The following is a 21,779-nucleotide window of genomic DNA, read 5'->3' on the forward strand; positions in this document are numbered from 1 at the left end:
AAGCATCACATTTGCAGTGCATTTCTTCATTTTCCGTAGGCCTTAGAATGGGTATATGAGTACCATCAATCACCGGGTATCTTGAATTTGTCGAAGAAATGTTGCTTTGTTCCATTAAACGATGTTTTATCCAATTCGATCCATTTTTCGCATAAGCTTCTTTCCAGAAGTAGCATCATTTCATTGAACACTGATGAAACTGTTGGTTGACCATGCTAAGTAAAAAGTATTCTCCTTCATTACATTAATTTGGTACGACCAGAAGCCAGAAGATTCAAAACGGCCGCTAATTTCAAAGCTCCAGTAGTAGCAGTGCTTCTGAAAGTAGTTTGGCGGAAGAGAGTCACTTTTATTCCTCACCTCTTCACTATCGCTATCGTCAAAAAACATTTCGCGATATTTTCTTTTTAATCACAATTCTAATACATCAAATTAAATTTGTTTTTCGGCATTGATATTTGCAATAGCCGTCAAGTTTGCTTTGTTTACAAACCCAAAAATTTGACATTTCCCTTCGAAAATCGAAATCTAGAACACTGAAAATAATAACTCGAAAAATATACATAATACTAAAATCAATTTGATTCGAGTTCGAATTATCTAGAAACGAGTTACTCGTTTCAAAATGCGCAATGTCACCCCTGATCAGCCGTTCTTCTGTGATGATGAGTTATGCGTACGTGGGAAAAAATTGTTTTATATATCTATATATATAAATGGATTTCTGTCTGTCTGATTCTTATGGACTCAGAAACTACTGAACCCATCGACATGAAAGTTGGAATGTAGGGGTTTTGGGGTCTAGAAAGGTTCTTATGATAGTTTGAGACCCCTCCCCCTCTCTAAGGGGGGGCTCCAATACAAATGAAGCACAATTTTCTGCATTACTCGAGAATTAATCAAGCAAATAAAACGAAATTTAGCGTGTGGAGTTTTTAGGGTGCAATGAATGTTTCTATGGTGGTTAGACACTCCACCCCCTTTTCTAAGGGGGAGCTGCCATACAAATGTAACACAAATTTCTGCATTACTCGAGAATCAATCAAGCAAATGAAACCAAATGTGAAATATGGTGGTTTTAGAGTGCAATAAATGTTTTTACGGTGGTTAGACACTCCATCCCCCTCTCTAAGGGAGAGCTACCATACAAATGAAAGACAAATTTCTGCATAACTGGAAAACTAATCAAGCAAACGGAACCAAATTTGGCATGCGGAGGTTTTTGGGGGGACAATAAACATTTCTAAGGGGGTTCAACACACCTCCCACCTTTCAAAGGAGGGTTGCCATGGAAATGAAACACAAATTTCTGCATAACTCGAGAACTAATCAAGCAAATTGAGCCATATTTGGCATGTGGAGGTTTTATGAGGCACGAAACATTTCTATGGTAGTTCAACACATCAACCCCCTTTCTAAAGGCATGGGGCTACCATACAAATGAATCACAAACTTCTGCATAACTCGAGAACTAATCAAGCAAATGGAGCTTAACTTGAGATGGGAGAGTTTTTGGGTACGAGAAATGTCAAACATTTATTCCATGTATCGGAGAAACATGGGGCCTGATCACGAAAGTCACTTCACGGTGAAAACGATATGATTTGTATGCAAGGTAATATGAACTTCGTTTCGTTTTCATCGTGAAGTGACGTTCGTGATCAGGACCATGTTATTTATATGTGGAATAAAAAAATGCACGATAATTGTGTCTGTAAATAATCTGATATTATAATGACGAGTATTGGTAAAAGTACTAAAAATTTTATAGTAAAAGGTAGATTTTATAGTTTAAAGGGTAGATTAGAGAATCAATCAATGAACAGTTTTGCGATTGGACCTATGAACATGCGCTTAGTAAAATAAACGTGAATGTGATAACGAAAAATAAATTTTGGGCGCGACGAAGTTTCAGCTAGTATAATATACACAATCATTGTTTATATTTTAAATAATCATCGCATATATCTCATTACAGTTTTTACAAATTTATACAGTATGCACTAAAATAAAATTAAAAAAAACGTCATCTTCAGGGTTGCTTCCACACGACTGAGCCCATTTTCCGATTAATCTCGGATAAAATTAATGCAGCGATTTCCTGTTTTTCTAGCGGTAATCTAAAACAAAGTAACTCATTTACTCCATATATAGAATGAAAAGTTCAAATTGATAACATCCAAATAAACAAAATCTAGTTTCATTACATAAAAAAACTTACTTGGCCGCCAGATCTCCCCCGCCATCGATTTCTTCCTTCTTCGCTCTTCTTTGAGCATGCCTATTTGCTCGAGAAACTTGTGTTTCCTTAGTACTAATCAGCTGTGTTTGTTTCCCTTCTTTACCCTTGAAAAGAGCAGACCGCGAATGTTTCTACAGGTGGACAAGACACATTCACCATCGTATTATCAAATATATTTTTTATCTGGCCATTGAATACCTTATGCTTCTTCTTCTTCTTTTCGTACTGCAGCGAATCATAATAGTTGGGTTTCTCTCTTCTCACTCGGCCAGTCCTTCGCCGTTGAACCTGTGAAGATGTGGCAAGGGCGGCCGCTTTGCGAGTTTCCGCAACCGTTGGTTTTCCCTTCTTGCTGCCTTTAGGTCGGCCTACCGAGGCAGGAGGGTTATAGGCGCTATTGGCTTGTCGCCCATTGAACACATACCCACAGGAGCACCGTTTGGAAGCGATTGCTACCTGTAATTCACAACCTGGACAACTTTTGGATATCATTCTGGTTTTTACCATTTCCAGCGGGATTACTAAATCTAAAAATATCGGGCACAATGTTGCTCGCGATAGATATTCACTCGCAATCTTTATGCCATCGAATCTACGGTTTGACTTGATGTCGTTTTCAACACCAATGTCAACAAACATAAAAACAAAAATACGAGCAAGCGTCACAGAGCGTAACCAACGTTGCTGTCAACGAGGGGCAATCGAATGGTGTCGCGGTGTTCATAAAACCCAGCTAAATGCATGGTAAAAATAGCTACCAAATCTTTGGAAATGCACTGAGAGAGAGAGAGAGAGAGAGCTGGGTCATGCGGATAGAATCAAATTGGTTGTCAAAAAGAATCCAACTGAAATGTCAAAAGAGTTGCAATAATTAGGAGGGGTGTTACTTTTTTATAATTATCCTCTACATAGAGAAAGTGTTGTTATCAAAGCCAAAAATAATCGAATAAAATAAATGAACGAACTACTTTTTCATCAATTAATGCTAACGTTCAAAATCATAAGAGCCTGACTGACATTTTGGTAGATACTGAAATTTCAGTATTATAGGCTTTTAAACTTCTCTAAACTTAATTGTAATTCAATTTTACTTCTATCCAAATGTTAAGTTTTAATGATTATGTACACTAGAATTATATTATTTAAACTTTCATTTCTTCTACGAACAAGAAATTACAAGATTTTTTTCAAAAAGGAAAATGCACTTAAAAAATTGTTCGATTGATTCCGCATGACCCAGAGAGATAGAGGAGCTAGCTGAATGGCGGATAGTTTATTTCCTTCCTATTCTTACGCTTTTTATCATGGAAATTCAAATCGGACAATTTCTATCAAGCAAGTTGTTGTCATTCATTTTCGGGAAAAGTGTTCAAACTTTTTTTTTTTTTTATCTTCGCTTATTTTTCGTCGGCCTATTTCCGCCACTTCAGTGCCAATCACCGACATCAGGGAGGCGACTCCACCTGTTCCTACCTATCAGACTCAACAACTCATAAGCCGGGCCAACTTCTTTTACTTCCCCTCCGAAGGAAGACGTAACCAGAGATTTTTCGCCTCAGAAAATCCCAACGACGCCAGCTGGGATTGAACCCAGGCCGATCGGATTGTGAGGCTGTTACGCTAACCACACAACCACTGGCGCCGTCATGTGTTCAAACTTGTCATGAATCTTTGTTTGAGATCATTGCGTTTTTATCCGCGATTTCTTCTTCTTCTTCTTCTTTTTGGCTTTAAGAGGGTTTAAACTTTTCAGTTCATTCGCCTCTAGATCATCCGCGATTTGAATTTGGACGTAGGACTATGTCTAACAGGAATATATGCAGGGTAAAATGAAAATCTGAACACTGATCACGTATGAAACAATGAAGAATGTACCAGGTCAGCCCACATCATGTCTTCCAGTAGCTCCAGCCTACTACAAACATTGTTTTTTACTTCTGAAAATGTCGATATAGTTGTCTTAAAGAATTATTTCGATGCATTCTAAAGCTATACTAAGCAAACTGATTTTTATTTTTTGTTTGCCGGTGAAGATCTTCTTCTTCTTCAATGGCACTAACGTTCCTAGAGGAACTTCGCCGTCTCAACGTAGTATTACTTGCGTCATTTTTATTAGTACTTAGTTGAGATTTCTATGCCAAATAACACGCCTTGAATGCATTCTGAGTGGCAAGCTCTAGAATACGCGTGATCACAGTGCAAGTCGGAGGAAATTTCTTTGACGAAAAATTCCCCCGACCAGAACGGGAATCGAACCCGAACACCCGGCATGTTAGTTATGACGCTAACCACTCGGCCAAGGGAGCACACCGGTAAAGATCTCGTGTGAATTTATGGGTGTTATTGGCCTGCCCAACGCTTGAGAACGACGTGTGAAAAACTGATTTGGGTCATCCTCAATTGATGCGCTGGCGGCGGCAATATTCTCGACAGTACGGGCACTTCTTTGTCTCACTGGCACGGAAACATTTTGTACTGTGCCTGTGGATTCAAATTGTTCCACTAGACGCTCAATTGTTGATCTGGCAGGACGATTGTGACGACCATAAATTGAACGTAGCGCTCTTAAAGTTGAGGCCATTGACTCCGAATTTCGGTAGTAAATTTTAATAATCTTGACTCGTTGTTGGATCGCCATTATGCCATTATAAAATGGCAAACATTACTGAAGAGAAATGTCAAGAGAGCTGGAAAAATATGGCGTCGTTTACTATCCCTATCGCCCCTAGGACCCCTGGCACTGAGAAAAGAGTGTCTATTGATCAACTTTAGAAATGTTTGTCCTATTTTAAAAACCGAGACGATAAGAATTTTGCCCGTAGCTCTATTTTACTATTATACACTCGACAAAAAATTGGAGAACAGAGTGTGAAGTCGGAAATTTTAAGTGATTTTTGACATGCTGTAACTTTGTGAAAAATCAACGCATATCGATGGGATGCACATCGTTCTGAAGCTTCAACAACTACAACTCTCAGAATGAACGATTCGTAACTCTCGTCTTTATGAGTTTGTGGGTGAAGAGTGCGTATATTTGTGAAATGCGTATGTAGATTTGAGACTTCTGACACGATTTGCGATTAAATGCTCCTCTAATTTACTCAAAATCTTTAAAAATCGGCTGAACGTGTCAATATGAAACGTTCACAGATGTTTAGGGAATACACTAGGCTAAAAATTGCCTGCAAACATAACAACTTACTGCGATATTTGCAGAATTACAGTGGATTTTGTAAAGCACTATAAAAATCCCGTTATTGGCACTTTTTTGAAATAGATGCAAAAAATTTTAATATATTTTTTTTTCGTCAAAGTAACAAATTATTCTTATGCAAATTGTTGGGGTTTTCAAAACTGGCTTTCGATTTGCGGTGCGATGGTTGCTTATTGAATTACTCATCATCAAAGACGAAGGCGTATTTCTTCATTCAAACTAAAATATCTCTGTGTGGGAAATCCTACAGGAACGTTCTTGGAACTAAATAAAAGCTGGTTAAAAAGGTTAATTGGATTGCTGTTGAGTTGGTTAGGGGTTGTCCACATACCACGTGGACAGAAAAAGCACGATTTCATACACCCCCCCTCCCCCTCCGTGGACAAGCATGGACATTTCTTATACCCATCCCCTTTCTATTTTCAAGAAAATAATTGAATTGCGTTTGAATATCATTTCATTTCCATTTTCTGTTTTATGTTTTTTTTGAAAAACAAAAAAAAATAAGAGTTGTTTCTGAACCATGACTGAATAGTTGACGTATTTTTTTTTTGGCAGACTTATCTCACTTCTTAACTAGGCGAACCTAGCCAGAATTTTCACCTGCCCCCGTGCTTCTGAATGCCAAAGGGGGACTAGGCTCTGCGGAATGCACGTATCTGCATGCTCGTGCTGTTTCAGTCCTGACCGAGAAATTGTCGGACAATCGCGCAGGTGCTAAGGATGACCGACTTTTGGATGCCGGCCAATTCCTTCTCCATATTCAACACCTTTAGCGCTTCCAGAAGTGTCTTCGGGACAATTCCAGTTCCAGAGAGAACGACTGGAACAATTCTTGGGACCTCCCTTAGCCCCCACAGTTCCTTGAGCTCCACGGCCAATGGTCGGTACTTGCAGATTTTGCGACCGTGGGTCTCCTCCAGATTCTGGTTCAGTGGAATAGCGACATCGATGATGGTGACTTTGCGGTCGCTCTTGTCGTAAACCATTATACCTGGGCGGTTGTGGTGGATCGAGAGGTCGGTCAGAACAGTGCGACCCCAGTACAGCTTGGAACGGTCATTTTCCAGGACAGGTGCAGGCAGGTACCGGTAGTTTGGTACGTTGTCTTCCAGTAGAGCACATTGGAGCGCCAGTTGTCGATGAACAATACGGGCCACGTTGTTGTGGCGCTCGGTGTAGGCTGCGTTGGCCAAAACGGGACAGCCTCCCATAATGTACTCTATGTTTTCACCTGGTTGATGGCTCATCCGGCAAATGCCATCAACGTCTTGATGCCAGACGTACCGCCTGCAGTTTCTCGTCGGCATTATCCTGTCCTGGATGGCTATCATGTCGGCTTCTACTACTGAAGAGAGTTCACCACGCGTTAGCCACAGATTAGATGCGGCCTTGTCGACGTGTGGCCGGTCCAGTTGATGGGGGTGGGCACCATGCACTGCCTTCTGCTTCCAAGCTGCAATCTTCTCCTCCACTGTCTGCAGATTGCAGTTGAGTTGGTACTCCGCTTGCGCCAAGTGCAGAGCGCTGTATCCTCTGTCGGCGGCGCAGACAGCCCGGTATAGCGCGTTTTGGTTGGCGCGTTCTGTGAAGTACTCGCGCAGTTGATGTACCTGGGCAACACACAGTGCAGATATGTCGACTATTCCAAGTCCACCTTCTTTGCGTGGCAGTGAAACTCTCTCCAGCCCCGATTGAGGATGGTGCATTCCGGCCTCTTTAAATGCTTTAAATACTTTCCATTGCTCCATTTGACTACACCAAAACTGAAGGTCAGCAGGGGAACCGCGAATGTGTTGATCGCGCGTACCTTGTTCCCCGCGTTGAGGAAAGTCCTCAGGACACAGTTCACTCGACTCAAGAACTTGTCTCGCAGCTCCGTCTTGATGTCGGAGTGGCGAATCCCGGTGAGCTGTCGGAATCCAATATATTTATAGGATTCGCCACGAACCATGTCTCTTATAAACTCGCCGTCATAGACCTCGTAACCTCCGGATTCGGTAAGCTGCCCTTTCAGCAGATGGACACAGCGGCACTTGTCGAGGCCGAACTCCATACAGATGTCCCTGCTTATGTCTTCGACAACCCGGATAGCTACACCTAGACGCTGACGTGAATCAGCGTAGACCTTGAGATCATCCATGTAGAAGGTATGGGTCACTTTTTCGTGGGCGCCGTCGCCATACCTTATTTTATAGCCATGACCGTTTCTATTGACCGTCCTACTGAGGGGGTTCAGTGCCAGACAAAACCAAAGCGGGCTGAAAGAGTCGCCTTGGAATATCCCCCTCTTTATCTGCAGCGTTCTAGACTGCAACACATTTTCCCCATCACTGAGGTGCAGAGACGTACTCCACTGCCTCATCGCATGCTGCAGGAACCTAACGACGAACCAGGAACCGCAGGAACCTAAGCTCTTCTGTGATGATGTGATGCTGTTCGCAGTGAGCAGAAACTTTGGCGGTAATTATGCTGCTCAGTATTTTGTACAGACTCGATAGGCACGTTATCGGTCTGTACTTTGATGGGTTCAATGTGTTGCTGTCTTTCGGGAGGAGGAAGGTGACGCCACGGGTGGCGAATTCAGGAAGGTTGTGTGGGTCACGTAGCACCTTGTTGAAGCACTCAGCTATCTTTGGATGTGCGACGGTCAGCTTCTTGTGCCAAAAATTCTGGACACCATCGGGGCCCGGTGCTGCCCAGTTCCTCAGGTACCGCGAGGCTTCGCGGACATCGTTCTCTCCGACGATGATAGCTGGCATCTCTCCAATTTCACCACAACTCTCCTCCTCCCGTCTTAACCACATTTTCCCGTCGCGATGTTCTACTGGGGTCTCCCAAATACCAGCCCAGAAGTTCGTCACATCGCTAATATCTGGCAAACCTTCGCGGTAGTCGGGCTTCTCGTCGCTAATGTGGTCGTAGAACGCTTTCTCGTTATCTCTGAACATCCGATTTTGTTCCTGGCGCTTTGCAGAGTCAGAGTAACGTTTCAGCCGTTTTGTAAGGACGCTCAATTGCTGTACCAGTGTGTCGAGTTTTTCCGTCAGCTGGTGAGCTGGCGAAGTTCAGTAGGCCGCACGATCAGTCTTCCAATTGCGGCGCGCTTGTTTAGGATCCGTTGCTCCAATCTTCTTCGCCATGGAGGCTCACGCCTTTCACGGAGATGTTGGAGCAGTCCGCCTCTTGGCCTAATACGGTATCCTAAACTTTTGGCGGTCGCCACAGCAGCACAGTAAACTTTCAGTTGCAGCTCCTCCATGTTCTCAGCATCAACCAAGTGCAGCGGAAGAACGTGCTCGTTCATGAGCTTTACTGCACTTGTCAGCCTGCGGGAATGCTGCAACTTCGGGATCCTGGGGCGCGACAAAGGGTCCGTGTCGCGGAACTGTGAGATCGCCTCGTCGTAATGGAAGACCAGATCGCGTAGTAGTTGTTGATCTGGCTGTGGATCTTCCGGCTCAGGGGGTTGTTGTACTGTGGCCTCCACTGGTGCTGATTCGCGTGCCCCACTCGCGAATGAATTGCTCAGCCGTACTGAACTTCGTCTCGACACATCGCTTGCTCTGCTTGTTCTGGAGCTTAGTTCTCTCTGCACCTGCTGCTTGATCTCGTCGACTTGCGTTTGGGAGAGCATATTGTTGCGTACAATCGCTCTACGCCTCGCGTTCATCGCGTTTTGGTCAAGCCTCCCGACGAACTCTGGATACGCGAGTATTCGAGGGCGACCGCTCATGTCCGTCTCCAAAGCAGTGCAGATGTAATAGGCGCGGATCACGAATTCGTTCATTTCGTGTGTCCACATGATCCGTCGCCTAGTAGTACCCACAAGTGTGGACGACTGTCGTCTGACAGTCGCAACACGCCTCGTAGGCGCAGCGTTTCGTTGGTGATGTCGATGGCTGCTGTTTCCGTGTGGCGGTATCTCTTCGGGTTGAACCCGGCTGGTGGCCCGCTCTTGCACATCGCCCTCCAGCCGCTGGCCGCTCGCTCTTACGCCCGTTCCAGGACCAGCTCCAGTTCGGGGACCCTCCTCGGGTGATCGCATTCGTAGTATTCGTCTTGACCATTGTCTGGGTGTATCTCCTTTGCCCGGGAGACAGCGGGTTGGCAAGGCCTCCATGACCCAGGAGGCCTTCCCCGGGAGAGATATAGCGCTCTGACTCGCTCGCACCCCCTCACTTAGCCACTTTCGACACCCGTTCTCGGAGCCAAGACCAGGTGTGTGTTTCCAGTTCACGCCCGATCTAAAAATGTCGTCATATGATCTTCGTGGAGGCGTGAGATAGGAACAATTGAGACCAACAGGTAGGCTCCTACCCTAGTGTTGATCCCCATTTGAGAACCAACTTTTTTATTTCTTTTTTTTTATTCTTTATTTTTGAGACTTTCAGCCTCCTGGGATGGTTCGTCTCAGAATAGTTGACGTAGGATTACTATAAGATTTTTGATGATGTTCAATTAGTAAAGATATGATTGATGATGTTCAAAAAATGAAGTAGTCACGGGCCGAGATTGTGTTACTTGTAGTGTTTTATGAGTATGTTTTGCGCTACATTAGAAGAGAGGTGGTCCAAAATCCGTAATTTTTAGCAATATGGTGCATTGGTGCCCAAAGCCATAGTAGGGATTTGTTCTTTATTCTTTGACCTCTTAAACATTACCCGGGAAGTTTTTTGTATCGCTCTTTAGTTCCTTTCGAATTCTATTTATGTTGTCTTCGGCTAGCTTTTGTGCGTAAAAATGCTATAATTGTTTTTGACAATGGGTATAAATCCTGCATCTCAAAGTTGTTCAGTCATTCCGTTATGAATTTATGAAATAGTCTGCAGGGAATTGCTTCACACTCGTTTGCGTGAAGCTCCCGTTTTTTTCAACATTCCAATATCAAATCCCATGATCGCAAAGCACAATTTCTTTTAACTCACTCTAGTCGATAATCTAAAAATGCTACAGAAAGTGTATTCGATAGCTTCGCCCACATGTTTGTCGAGCCGTTCTACATTGTAACTCTCAAACAAACTGCATCACGCACATTCTCTGCACGGAATTAAATTTCCCAACAGCATTGCTGGCTCGAAAAGTCACGATGATATGGTTACAATAGTAAAATTGTCATCACGCTGTTCAAGTTATGCAAAAGTTTCGTAATGGATGTAATTTTGGATCGTTCAACACCCAAGTTGTCGCTTAATCACAAAGTCGTCAATCAGTGGCCAAACTCAGAGCCCATTCACTTAGCTGATCCGCAGATTCATCACCCCATGAATTTGAAAGTGATATTTGCTATTTGGTATCGTCTTAGCAACAATGAACCCCACCTCTACAGAACACAAAACTAGACTGGGTAGTGTACCAATGATCTTCCTGTGTAATTGCTCGGAAAATATTTGGTTGGTCGGAAAGCTCGCGTAGGTTTTAAGGAAAAACTTAATTATATATATTTTCTAGCGGTTGTTCTACAATCTTTCGTCAAAAAACTATCAATGTGTTTTTTATACTATCCGAAGAATCGCAGTTCTTGCGCTTGAAATAATTGGGCAGTCGTCCGAATCTGGGTCATGCGGATAGAATCAAATTGGTTGTCAAAAAGAATCAAATAGAAATGTCAAAAGAAATCCAATAATCAGGAGGGAGAAAAAATGTTACTTTTCTTATAATAATCCACTACATAGAGAAAATATTATTATTAAAGGCAAAAATAATCGAATTTTGCTTGAAAAATGCTAGCATTAATCAATCAATGCTAGCGTTAAAATGATAAAAGCACAATAGATATTTCGATAGATACTGAAATTTCAGTATTATTGACTTCTAAACTTATCTAAACTTAATTGTAATTCAACTTTACTTCTAGCCAAATGTTTTTATGGTTTTTTATGACTCTGAACACTAGTATTATATTATTTGAACTAATTTCTTTCATTAAAACAACTTAAAAATATGAGTTACCCAATTTAAAATAATTATTTAATTTCTAGTTCGGTCACAAAAGGTAAATAAACAAAGTCCGAGTCATGAAAAGGTTTGCTTCTTCTATGGGAGAAACGTTTGACAGCATCGGAAAAACAGACAGTATGGAGAAAAAAGTTGCAAGAATTTTTTTTTTCAAGGAAAATACCCTTGAAAAATAAATTCAATTGAATCCCCATGACCCATGTATGAATAAGTAATAATCTGAAGGTGCTATATCCGGTGAATACGGTGAGTGGAAAAGCGCATTCCAGCAAAATTCCATTTTTTTACCGGAATGTCAAAGAGACATGAGGTCGCACGTTATTCCAATACCACCAGACACAGAGCATGACTCCCTCCGAGAAAAGACCGGCTTTGCGAGTAGCTGATGGTTTTTGAATTTTCCCAAAAATTTTCCATTCAAAATTGTTGTCACGATTTGCAATAAGAACGGCAAACAGAAGCTGAATAGGAACCCGCAAGAAAACAATGTCGAGCATTTCTAATAAAACAATACTAACAGTTTGTTAGCCTCTCTACACAGTACCAGTAACTGCTGAATTGGTTGAATAAATTAGAAACGAGAAACTTACAGACCAGACGTAATGTATTAAAAAAATCATTTTATGTGTCCACGTGGAAATTATCTGTACCCCCTTCCCCCTCACCGTGGACAAACGTGGACAGCTTCATAACCCCTACACCCTCTAAAGTTGTCCACGTGGTATGTGGACAGCCCCTTATTGGTTGTTAATCCAGAATATTCATGAAAAAACATAGAAATATCGATTTTTCAATTCTTCTCGGTATTGTTGCCCACTACACCTACACACACCAAGATAAAAATATCTACGTAAAATGTTCTAATACCTGAAAGTTGTAGCTTCAAAATGATGCGCATACCATCGATGTGCGTTGATTTTTTACGAAGTTACAGCATGTAAAAAATCACTTAAAATTTCCGACTTCGCACTCTGTTCCTCTAATTTTTTGTCGAGTGTAGATACCGAGCATGTGGATAGCATCGACCGAGTGAAAGCTATCAGAGCAACTGTCATGATTTTTCCAGTTGGTTGGTTCACTTGTTACATATCTTCAGAGAAGTATTTTGTTTAGGTTTGCGTCCCTGATATTTTCCTTCAACGTGTTCTATACTCGCACATAGATGTGATAGTCCGAGAATCAATGAGGTGGCTGAATAAAATGACTATTAAAACTGAATGGAGTTAAAGAAATTTTTTCTGAAGTTCCTTCATTCTATCATATTCTTTTCTCTAAAAAAATACCAATAACGCCTAAAAATACACAATAGTAATATTACAGGGCACGCACAGTCTGTGAGCACATAGGTCAGGCGCGCTTTATATAAGCGCGCGAGTACAGGAGAGTTAAGAAACATTTCAAAAACACTTTAACAACACCATGACATTCGAGCTCGGTCTCGATTCACAAAACACGAAATTTTGCTCGGTGTGATAGTAATAGTCATTGTATCGACTTCTAGATTCGATTTATATAATATGGCCCTATGTTTGTTGTTTTTCTTAGAATAAAAACTTGTCTTCACATCTGACATCACTGATCATACCGAGAAAATGTAACAGAAGTCTTTACAGTCTACCAAATAAAACATTTCAACGAAACTCGTGTACTCGTGTCCTCGTGTATACTCTATACCCTATACCCTATACCGAAAACGAGACGAACAATTCGTCTCGGCTTCAGTCACTGGCAAAATAGTGACTGAAGCCGAGACGAGACGAGACGAATTGTTCGTCCCGTTTTCGGTATAGGGCCCTATATTATCACCTGTCTACATCTATTTTCACGTGAATAAATCCATCTATAGCTATAGATATTCCTAATGCAAACGCGTCACAAAAAACAACGCCGTCTTGATCCGGGGTCTTGATATGTGTGACGCTAACCACTCGGCCACGGGAGCGATATATTTTAGGACACCTCTGAAAATTAAACGCTACAATGCAGAGAGAGGGACGTCTTCCCAAAAGTGTAAACACTACACCACTATGAACTGCCTGGATGCTTTGCATCCAAGTGTGACCACGATTTCATCTTTATTGAAATTTTTTCTGATCACGATATAAGAGTAGTACAAAAAGTATTTGTTTTGGACATTTTTCATTTTTCCTGGTTTCTGTTTTACAAGGTAATGTCTTTCAGCAGTGCCTTCTTATTTTGATTATTATATCTACTCTGCTATATTTTTTTAGAAAGTACTTATCGAAAACGGCCAACAAAATCGCAAGTATACATTAAAATATTTACAGCCGAACGCAATGGACGAAGGTTTCAACAACGGAAAGTGAGCTTGAAAAGTATTGAGATAATGATGATAACGCAGATTTCATCCTGGAGACGCTATGAAGCGCCGCTATGTGTTCTTCAGGAAGTACCGATGTAACGTGTTTTTTGATGTTGAGCTCGGATTTGTTGCGGTAGGCGTGGAGGAACTGGAAGCGATCGGACTTCCCTTTCGCCAATTCTGAAGTAACTCTTGCTGTACGTCAGCTGGCAGTGCATTGAATACCTCTGGATCGACACTTGAAGGTATGTTGTTATCGGTGCAAGTAGGACTGCTGTTCACGCTCACTGTCGACACGGTTGATGGCTTTGCAGGAGTGGACGAAGAAAGATGGTTTTTGAAGAATCCAGCCGATTTGGAGGAGGATGGAATGTCGGATAAAGTTACGTTGCAAGTTTCCTGGTCGTATTCTTTCGAGTTCAGCCGGAGATCAGCCACACGCAATTTACTCGGGGAGGAGGAATCTTCCTCAGTGGCCATCATCAAACTGCTATTTTTACGCACAAGGAATGTTGCCAACCGTCGGCTCTTTTTGGGTGATGGTTCAGCATCCGATTCCGATCCTGAATGAGAAGCCAATGAAGCGCTATCTGACATCCCAGCGCCAGATGATGGATCGCAATCCATTGGGATGGAGAAGGATTTATTCGATGTGAAACTATCACTAAGGGTCAACGACTCATTGCTAAGATTCGTGATTGACTGAACTTCGATATCTGATTTCTTGATAAGAAAATTTGCAATTGATTTAGTGCCGACCTTTCGCTCTTGGAATTTGAAAAATGAGAGCCCCAAAAGAGTTATGTTAAAAGGTTGTTGAAGATCTACCATCCGCTCGAATAACTTCATTACAATGCCGAGAATTCTGTCTTGGGCTCCTTCGGTGAGGACCAACTTACCGTCCTTGTGCCGGAAATTCGAAGGCAATATTTTGTCCTGCTTGCATTCACGATGACTCGTCTTTTTCGCGGAATCGTGTTTCCGGACAGTTACTTTGATGGCTATAGGAATACGACCATCGTCCGCTATATTTTTCACCAATCGAACGAGTAAATGTCGGAACTTCTCTTCTGCGTCCGCACGGATTGAAATAGCAGGACACGAATCTTCCAATCCTACGGATTTAGGTTTCCCCGTAGCTTTCACAGGGGTGTAGTCTTTTCCGAATGATATTTCCTTAAGTCTGCTAGCCTGCTCTTGGCCTAAACGTTTCACGAGTTGCTCCAATGGAACGGCTTGTAAATCGTTTACCGTTTTTATATCACATTCTTCAAGAATTTGGGCCGTCTTCTCGCCGATCCCTGTTATGCTTTTAACTGAACCGAGGGATCGCATGAAACTAGACGCACAATCCGGCAGTAACACAGTTTGCTTGTTCTGCTTATGAACTCCACCAACCAACTTTGCCAACAGTTTGTTATGAGCAATGCCTGCACAACATTTCAAACCAAGTTCGCGGAAAATACAGTCACGAATTTCCTGCGCCATATGCGTTGCAAGAATAAGCCTTCGATCACAGCCACAACCGCATGATTTTTGGAATGCTTCTCGGTCCGACAAATCCGTGTTTTCAACCGGCGGATGTATAAAACCCTCCACCCGCTGCGTTTCTTCCGGACAGACACCCTGCTCAAGCTTCTCGTTTATCTCCTTGGTGACGTCCAAAAAATTCTCATCCAAACCGAGCTTCTCGACGTTGGGCGTGAATTTGTGCATGATTTCGTTAATTCTACCGGACATTTGCTTATACTTTGTCAGATCTTCTCCATTAACAAGCACCAGATCGGGACACAGCTTCTTCGCCTCTGCTATCAGCGTCATCTTCTTGATGCCGTACTCCCGCGCAATATAGTTGGAAGTCACCACATTGAATCGCTGCTTCACTCCCACCGGCTTGTTCTTCAGGCTAGGGTCAAGTACCTCCTCGACCTGGGCGTAGAAATAATCCATATCTACGTGGATTATCACACGCGGATGTTCCTCCGAATCTCCTTGTGCTTCCAGATCATCCATTTTGCACACAGCTTGTTGCCGCCTTCACCGGCCATCCACCATCCAAACGGAGGGCACCTATGGTGGTAGAGATGAGTTGATGTAGAGAGCTGGAAAAAGATATGAAAAAAAGGAAAATTATATGAGACGACTAGCTTACCCGGCAAACTTCGTCCCGCCCAAAATTTGTTTTTGTTATCAATACCTTCAAACATTCCCTTTTTCTTACTAGACGCAAGTTCATGAGTCCAATCGCAGAACTGTTCATTGATTGATCTTCTATTCGACCCCGTTGAATTTACCTTTCACTAAAAAATTCCTAGTACTTCTACCAAAACTCATCGTTATAATATCAGATTATTTACAGACACAATTCTCGTTCAAGATTTTTCAACCACTTGCAAATGACATGTTTCTCCGTTACATGGAATAAATGTTTGATACAGAAAATATGATAGAATAAAGACAGACCCCTCCCCTTCTTCTTGAATGGCGTTAACGTTCCCTGTGGAATTTTTGCCGACTCAACGTATGCATTAACTAGCGTCATTTATTAATACTTTAGTTGAGATTTCTTAAGCCAAATAACACGCCTTGAATGTATTCCGAGGGGCAAGCTCTAGAATACGCGTGACCACAGTGCAAGCCGAAGGAAATTTCTTTGACGAAAAAGTCCCCCGGCCAGAACGGGAATCGAACCCGAACACCCGGCATGATAATGTGAGGAGGAGGAGGAGTGGTCATTCATCATAGAAACGTTTCGTGCCCCCTAAAATCTTCACATGTCAAATTTGGCTCCATTTGCTTGATTAGTTTTCGAGTTATGCAATGAATTTGTTTTTCATTTGTATGACAGCACACTCTAAGAGAGGCGGGAGGAATGTCGAACCACCTTAGAAATGTTTCTTCCCCATAAAACCTCCACATGCCAAATTTAGTTCCTTTTGCTTGATTTGTTCTTGAATTATGCGGAAATGTATGCTTCATTTGTATGACAGCCCCCCTCCCCCCTCAGAGAGACGGGAGGAGTGTTTATTCGCCATAGAAACGTTTTGTGTCCCCCTAAACCTTTACATGCCAAATTTGGTATTTTCTTGATTAGTTTTCGAGTAGTGGAAAAAAGGACATTCCGCCGTCGCCACCACCAAATTGGTTGAATTGCACTACGAACTGTTCCATCCACGGTATTCTTAAGATTTGGCCCGTGCGACTTTTTTTCTGTTTCCAAACATGAAAAAGTCTCTCGCCGGGCAGAAATTTGAGTCTAATGAGGAGGTTATCGCCGCCACGGAGGTCTACTTTGCAGACCTCGAGAAAACGTATTCTTCAGATGGATTAACGAAGTTGGAGCATCGCTGGGTCAATTGTATCGAGCTAAAAGGAGACGTTGAGAAATAAATCGCCACTTTCCATTTTTTTTTGTAGGCTAAGTACTTATCGGACTGCCCTCGTATATTCTCGTCTCGGCATCAATGATTCACTCCTTCTTTAACAGAACACAAAACTAGGTGAGGTACCTAGCGGAACCTAGTCAAAACAAAACACCTAGAGTATCATCGTAAGTGCCGATTTCATCTATCATTCATCTACCAATTTTTCTATATAGTTTCGAAAACCTCGTAAAATATTTGTTTGTACCAATTTCAAGAAAACAAACAAAAATCATTATATATTTACAAACTTTATATATATTTCAACAGATGGCGCCACTAAAAATTAACAAGATTCATTTCGAGAAATTCATTAATTCATTAGATGATTATTAGGGTAGCAGCGAAAATGGTCATGTCAAATTTCAAAAACCGACCGGTTCTCGAAAATCTTCCAAGGGGGGAGCAAATTTGGAAAATCGATTTTTTTTTCGAGAATGAAAAAATCAAAACTTTGAGCGCTTTGAGGCACCCCTATATCATGTCCGATTGAGCTGAAACTTTGCACAGATAATTTTTTGGGGCCAATAAACAAAATGTACATGGTCGGTTTTTGAAATTCGATGATGAAATTTTTCCCATACATCTATTGCCACCCTAACGATTATGTCTAAAGTTTCATGACATTTCGTTTATCTGTTCACAAACTACTGTTGTTTTCGTTTGAGTGTCACTACCTGAGCATTCGTATAGAAAATGGAAAAAGAGAAATATCGTATTTTGATCAAACATTGTTTTTTAGGAGAAAAACTCTTGAACAATCAATGCAGTGGTTGATGAAATGTTATTCCACTTCTGCTCCTTCAAGAACAACAGTTTATCGGTGGCTTAGTGAATTTAAAATGGGCCGTACAAGCACCGCAGATGCACCTCGCTCTGGAAGGCCAAAAGAGGCTACGAATCCAGAAATCGTGAAACAAGTGCATCGACTCGTTTTGAACGATCTTAGAGTGAAGTTACGCGAGTTAGCTGAGGCCGTAGGCATGTCAAAGAACGAGTGGGATATAATTTGTACGACATTCTGGACATGAAAAAGTTATCCGTGCGATGAGTGCCGCGTTTGCTGACCGTCGACCAAAAACATCGGCGCGTTGATGATTCAACAGCCGGTTTGGCGTTGTTGAAGCGTAATCGTGTGGACTTCGTTTGTGATTGTGAATGAAACGTGGATCCATTACCACAATCCTGAGTCCAATAAGCAGTCTGCAGAGTGACACTGAGGCATATTTCGAAGCCAAATTGCCAAATTTTTCATCTTGTACGAACATGTGCACGCTCATCGACATGCTGACATGCATTACGCTTTGCTTCGTACAATCGGTTAAAAGGCCAGCTTAGGCCAGCCTCAGAGAACAATCGTTCACTGTAAACACTACTGAAAGGAGCTGAATGATAAACTCTGGTAAACCTTGTCAATTTGGGGTATTGATTAGAGTTTAATGACCACCGCGCAGCAGCGTTATATGTATGAACTGCGGCGTTCAATTCCTCTCGGTAGCTTATTCCATTTGTAGACGCTGTGATCATGGCTTTTTTCACCGGCTTCAGAGTTCTCTGCTATACCGTTCTACTGAGGATATAAGAATCTCGGAAAGAGTGGCAGTTATACTGCGTTTGAGACAGTCCTCTCTATTAAAGGAGGGCCGTAGTCTGATTTCATGATTTCCGGGTAGCCCTCTTTTTTAAACACCCCAACCAAATTCTTTAGTGTACGCTCGCCGATTTAGGGATCACGAATCTTTTGACTTTTTCGCCATACTGGTTCACCAAACTCGCTCTCTCAAAATATTTTCATCTATCAAACGCGGTCGTCTCAATCCGCTATCATTCGTTCCAACCATCTCGTCTCGCCTCGCGGATTCGAACCGTCACAAACACTCAACGCGCGGTCGTCTCGATCCGTTACAAACTGTGCGGTCCTCTCGATCCGCTACAAACTCTGCGGTCGTCTCAATACTGCCGGTTTTACAAACATTAACCGCTTAACTAAACCACATAATTGTAATCGAATAATAACAACCGTATCACGAAAACCGAACTAATTTACTACGAATAAAAAAAATCATCTTGACTACTTGTCACTACACACATTGGCTGCCATTGTTGAATCTCCATAGGTTCCCCACAGGCCATTTTTTCTCACCATAATTCTGAACTTAGTGGTAGTCGAGTTCGCCGGTGAACTCATGGCCCACTGAGAACTAACTTCTCAGTCCACCGGTAATCTCATGGCAGTCAATGTATTAAAAGGCGTCGCGTAACTTTCAAATGTAACAAATTAAGTTAATAGTTGCACAGAAAGCTTCTTTTATTTGTGTTTCGAGAACCGGCCGCAGGATGAACATCTGGTTCATCGTCAAACAATTCGGCATGAATTTGGTCTGATGTTTTTCCACAAATGTGCTGGGAAACAATGTTGTAGACACCTTACAGGATCGTTACTGCCCGGTAGTTACTATGATATAGCTTATCTCCTTTATTAAATAAAGCAGATTACCCCTTCATTACTCTTCTCAGGTAGCTTTTCCGTGTCCCAAATCCTGACTATCATAACATTTATAAGTTGTGCAGGGCCCACCTTCAAAGAGCTCCGCTGCGAGGCCATCCTTACCAACTGCTTTGTGGTTCTCTAGCTCCAACGTCGTTTCAGTCTCCTCGCATTCGTTCGTCAGATTGTACCATTCGCGCTCCTGCACATTTCGACCCGCGACTCGAAGCATTAATGAGAGGCGTTTAGGTTCTTGAAAAAAAATGCGTTTCCCGAGGAAGAAAAGGCAACTCCATCATCTTTGGTTTGGAAGTAGTTATTACGAATTCTGTCTATAAAGATTCGACTGATGTTCACATATTCACATGTTTATGTTTCTGAAAACAAAGCAAAACAAAACAACGAAACACGAAAAGAATAATAAAGAATCCAATCGGCCAACAAAAAGAACAATTTTTGTTTTTTTTTATTTCAGCTGGAACCTTGATAGTCAATTAAAAAAAACCTCTTAAAATACAAAAAAAATAGGACGATAAAAAATAGCGAGAACAACACTTACAGTTACAGAACCTTCGCGAGGGGTAGCAAATAAATAGGAGATCTATCGATGACTGAACTTTGATTCCATTGCTACAGAGATCTCAAGTCATGCATTGGAATGTCCACAAAAATCGTATTTGTATCAATGCGACAATTTCGACATCGATGGAACCGTCCAAGAAAACAAAACAAACATCGGAATCAGCGTCACTAACCGGAAAATAAATGACAGCTTGCTTTGCTTGTAAAAAGTGCTCGTCTTTTCTTGTCTTTTCTGTATGTTTTGATGAATCCTCAATTGGATAAAAGAAACAGTTGTAAATATTATTCGATGTTTTTATACACGTTTTGATTATTGGTTAGAAAACCTATAACTTGATACCGACATGAGGCAATCCACGCAAATAGTATTGAGGAAGTTTACAACAAATATCCATCACAGAATTCTGGGCCAAGAACGGTACCCCTATCAAATGTCAATTTCTTCTTTCATAATACACCGAATCTCGATACCCAGCATCAAACAAAACAAAGCTGCAACCCATTCTCCGCAAGCATGCATGCTGTAAACAGAGCATCAACAATCACACTCATCTGAGCCGCATTGTTTTGTTTACCTTTTTGTTGTCACTATTTCGGCCCGAGTCCGAGATGCTCTCTTGATTTTGCTGTCGCTGACTTCTCACTCTCCCGCAATGTTTCGCACTTACTCACGCCACAAACTTTCCCGTTCTTTTTGGAAAGTTTTTCGTCGTCGTCGTCGTCGATGTCAAAGCTACTTTCCCTCCTATCGCCTATAAGAATTTTCCGAATTAGAAAATGTCAATGCAACCGAATTCTACACGAACCTGGATATACCCATCCGTATCAGCACTGGCATATATTTCAGCGGGATCTATTGTACAAAAAGCAACGCAAATTCATGGTGCTTCACTGTATTCACTCCAATTCCAGTGTCACTATTTATGTTTACGGTGCGAAATTATCATCAATATAGATACTTCACTCTCCTTTCTTCTACAAGAGAAACTACAATTGGATAATCTGAAAAAATACACAATCTTTTTAATTAATAGCGTACTGAGAAGCAAAACAGCAGCTATCATCGCTCGTAATCTTCGTGTGCTTCTTTACGTTTTTTTACGGCGGCCAGTATTATACTTATTAGTATTCTGTAGTGAACCGTTCACTGTTGCTACTACTACTAGGCAGCAAATTTACCGTGGACACGAAACATACTCGGGACAATACAGACGCACTGTAAATTGAATTGTAGCAAAATAGAATACCTATCTCAAACATTTAGAATAGTGTGAGTTACGTAGCGGCTCACACCACTACAAGCGGTAATTTTGTTTCACTCATTAATGTTGGCTGCAGAAAAATCGGTTTGAAAGGTGGGATTTAGGCCATCTACACACTAGGCAACCTAAGTTGGAAAGCAACTTAACGAATCTGTCAAAAAAGTTGAGAACATGTGTAATCAAATGGGAGCATACACACTAGGCAACTGGCAACTTTGGTCGGACCAACTTTTTCGATTCAACTCAGCATGTCGAGTCGCGCGCGATTTGTGTCGGCAACCTTTTCGT

The 21,779-nt window shown here is 41.9% G+C and overlaps 2 protein-coding genes across 5 annotated transcripts; both read right to left on the reverse strand.

Moving 5' to 3' along the window:
* Window positions 1-1,909: 1,909 nt before the first annotated feature.
* Window positions 1,910-2,882, reverse strand: LOC129777176 (UPF0547 protein C16orf87 homolog). Its single transcript, XM_055783294.1, has 3 exons — window positions 2,441-2,882; window positions 2,222-2,373; window positions 1,910-2,120 (listed from the first exon to the last, which is right to left on the reverse strand). The coding sequence occupies exons 1-3, from the start codon at window positions 2,879-2,881 to the stop codon at window positions 2,033-2,035; spliced, it is 681 nt and encodes a 226-aa protein (XP_055639269.1). The 5' UTR covers window position 2,882; the 3' UTR covers window positions 1,910-2,032.
* A 10,558-nt stretch (window positions 2,883-13,440) lies between these two features.
* Window positions 13,441-21,443, reverse strand: LOC129777158 (DNA polymerase iota). Of its 4 annotated transcripts, XM_055783280.1 has the most exons (5): window positions 21,036-21,394; window positions 20,805-20,981; window positions 20,207-20,750; window positions 19,771-20,024; window positions 13,441-15,839 (listed from the first exon to the last, which is right to left on the reverse strand). In XM_055783280.1, exon 5 carries the CDS (start codon window positions 15,748-15,750, stop codon window positions 13,807-13,809), a length of 1,944 nt encoding a protein of 647 aa, XP_055639255.1. In that variant the 5' UTR covers window positions 15,751-15,839; window positions 19,771-20,024; window positions 20,207-20,750; window positions 20,805-20,981; window positions 21,036-21,394; the 3' UTR covers window positions 13,441-13,806. The 4 variants fall into 4 exon arrangements, with proteins under 4 accessions (XP_055639255.1, XP_055639245.1, XP_055639236.1 ...); XM_055783270.1 differs by lacking the exons at window positions 19,771-20,024; window positions 20,207-20,750 and having other exon boundaries at window positions 21,036-21,231; window positions 21,322-21,443; XM_055783261.1 differs by lacking the exons at window positions 19,771-20,024; window positions 20,207-20,750 and having other exon boundaries at window positions 21,036-21,204; window positions 21,269-21,420.
* Between the last annotated feature and the right edge of the window lie 336 nt (window positions 21,444-21,779).

This window comes from Toxorhynchites rutilus, chromosome 1 (assembly GCF_029784135.1).
Source record: "Toxorhynchites rutilus septentrionalis strain SRP chromosome 1, ASM2978413v1, whole genome shotgun sequence".
Taxonomy (NCBI): domain Eukaryota; kingdom Metazoa; phylum Arthropoda; class Insecta; order Diptera; family Culicidae; genus Toxorhynchites; species Toxorhynchites rutilus.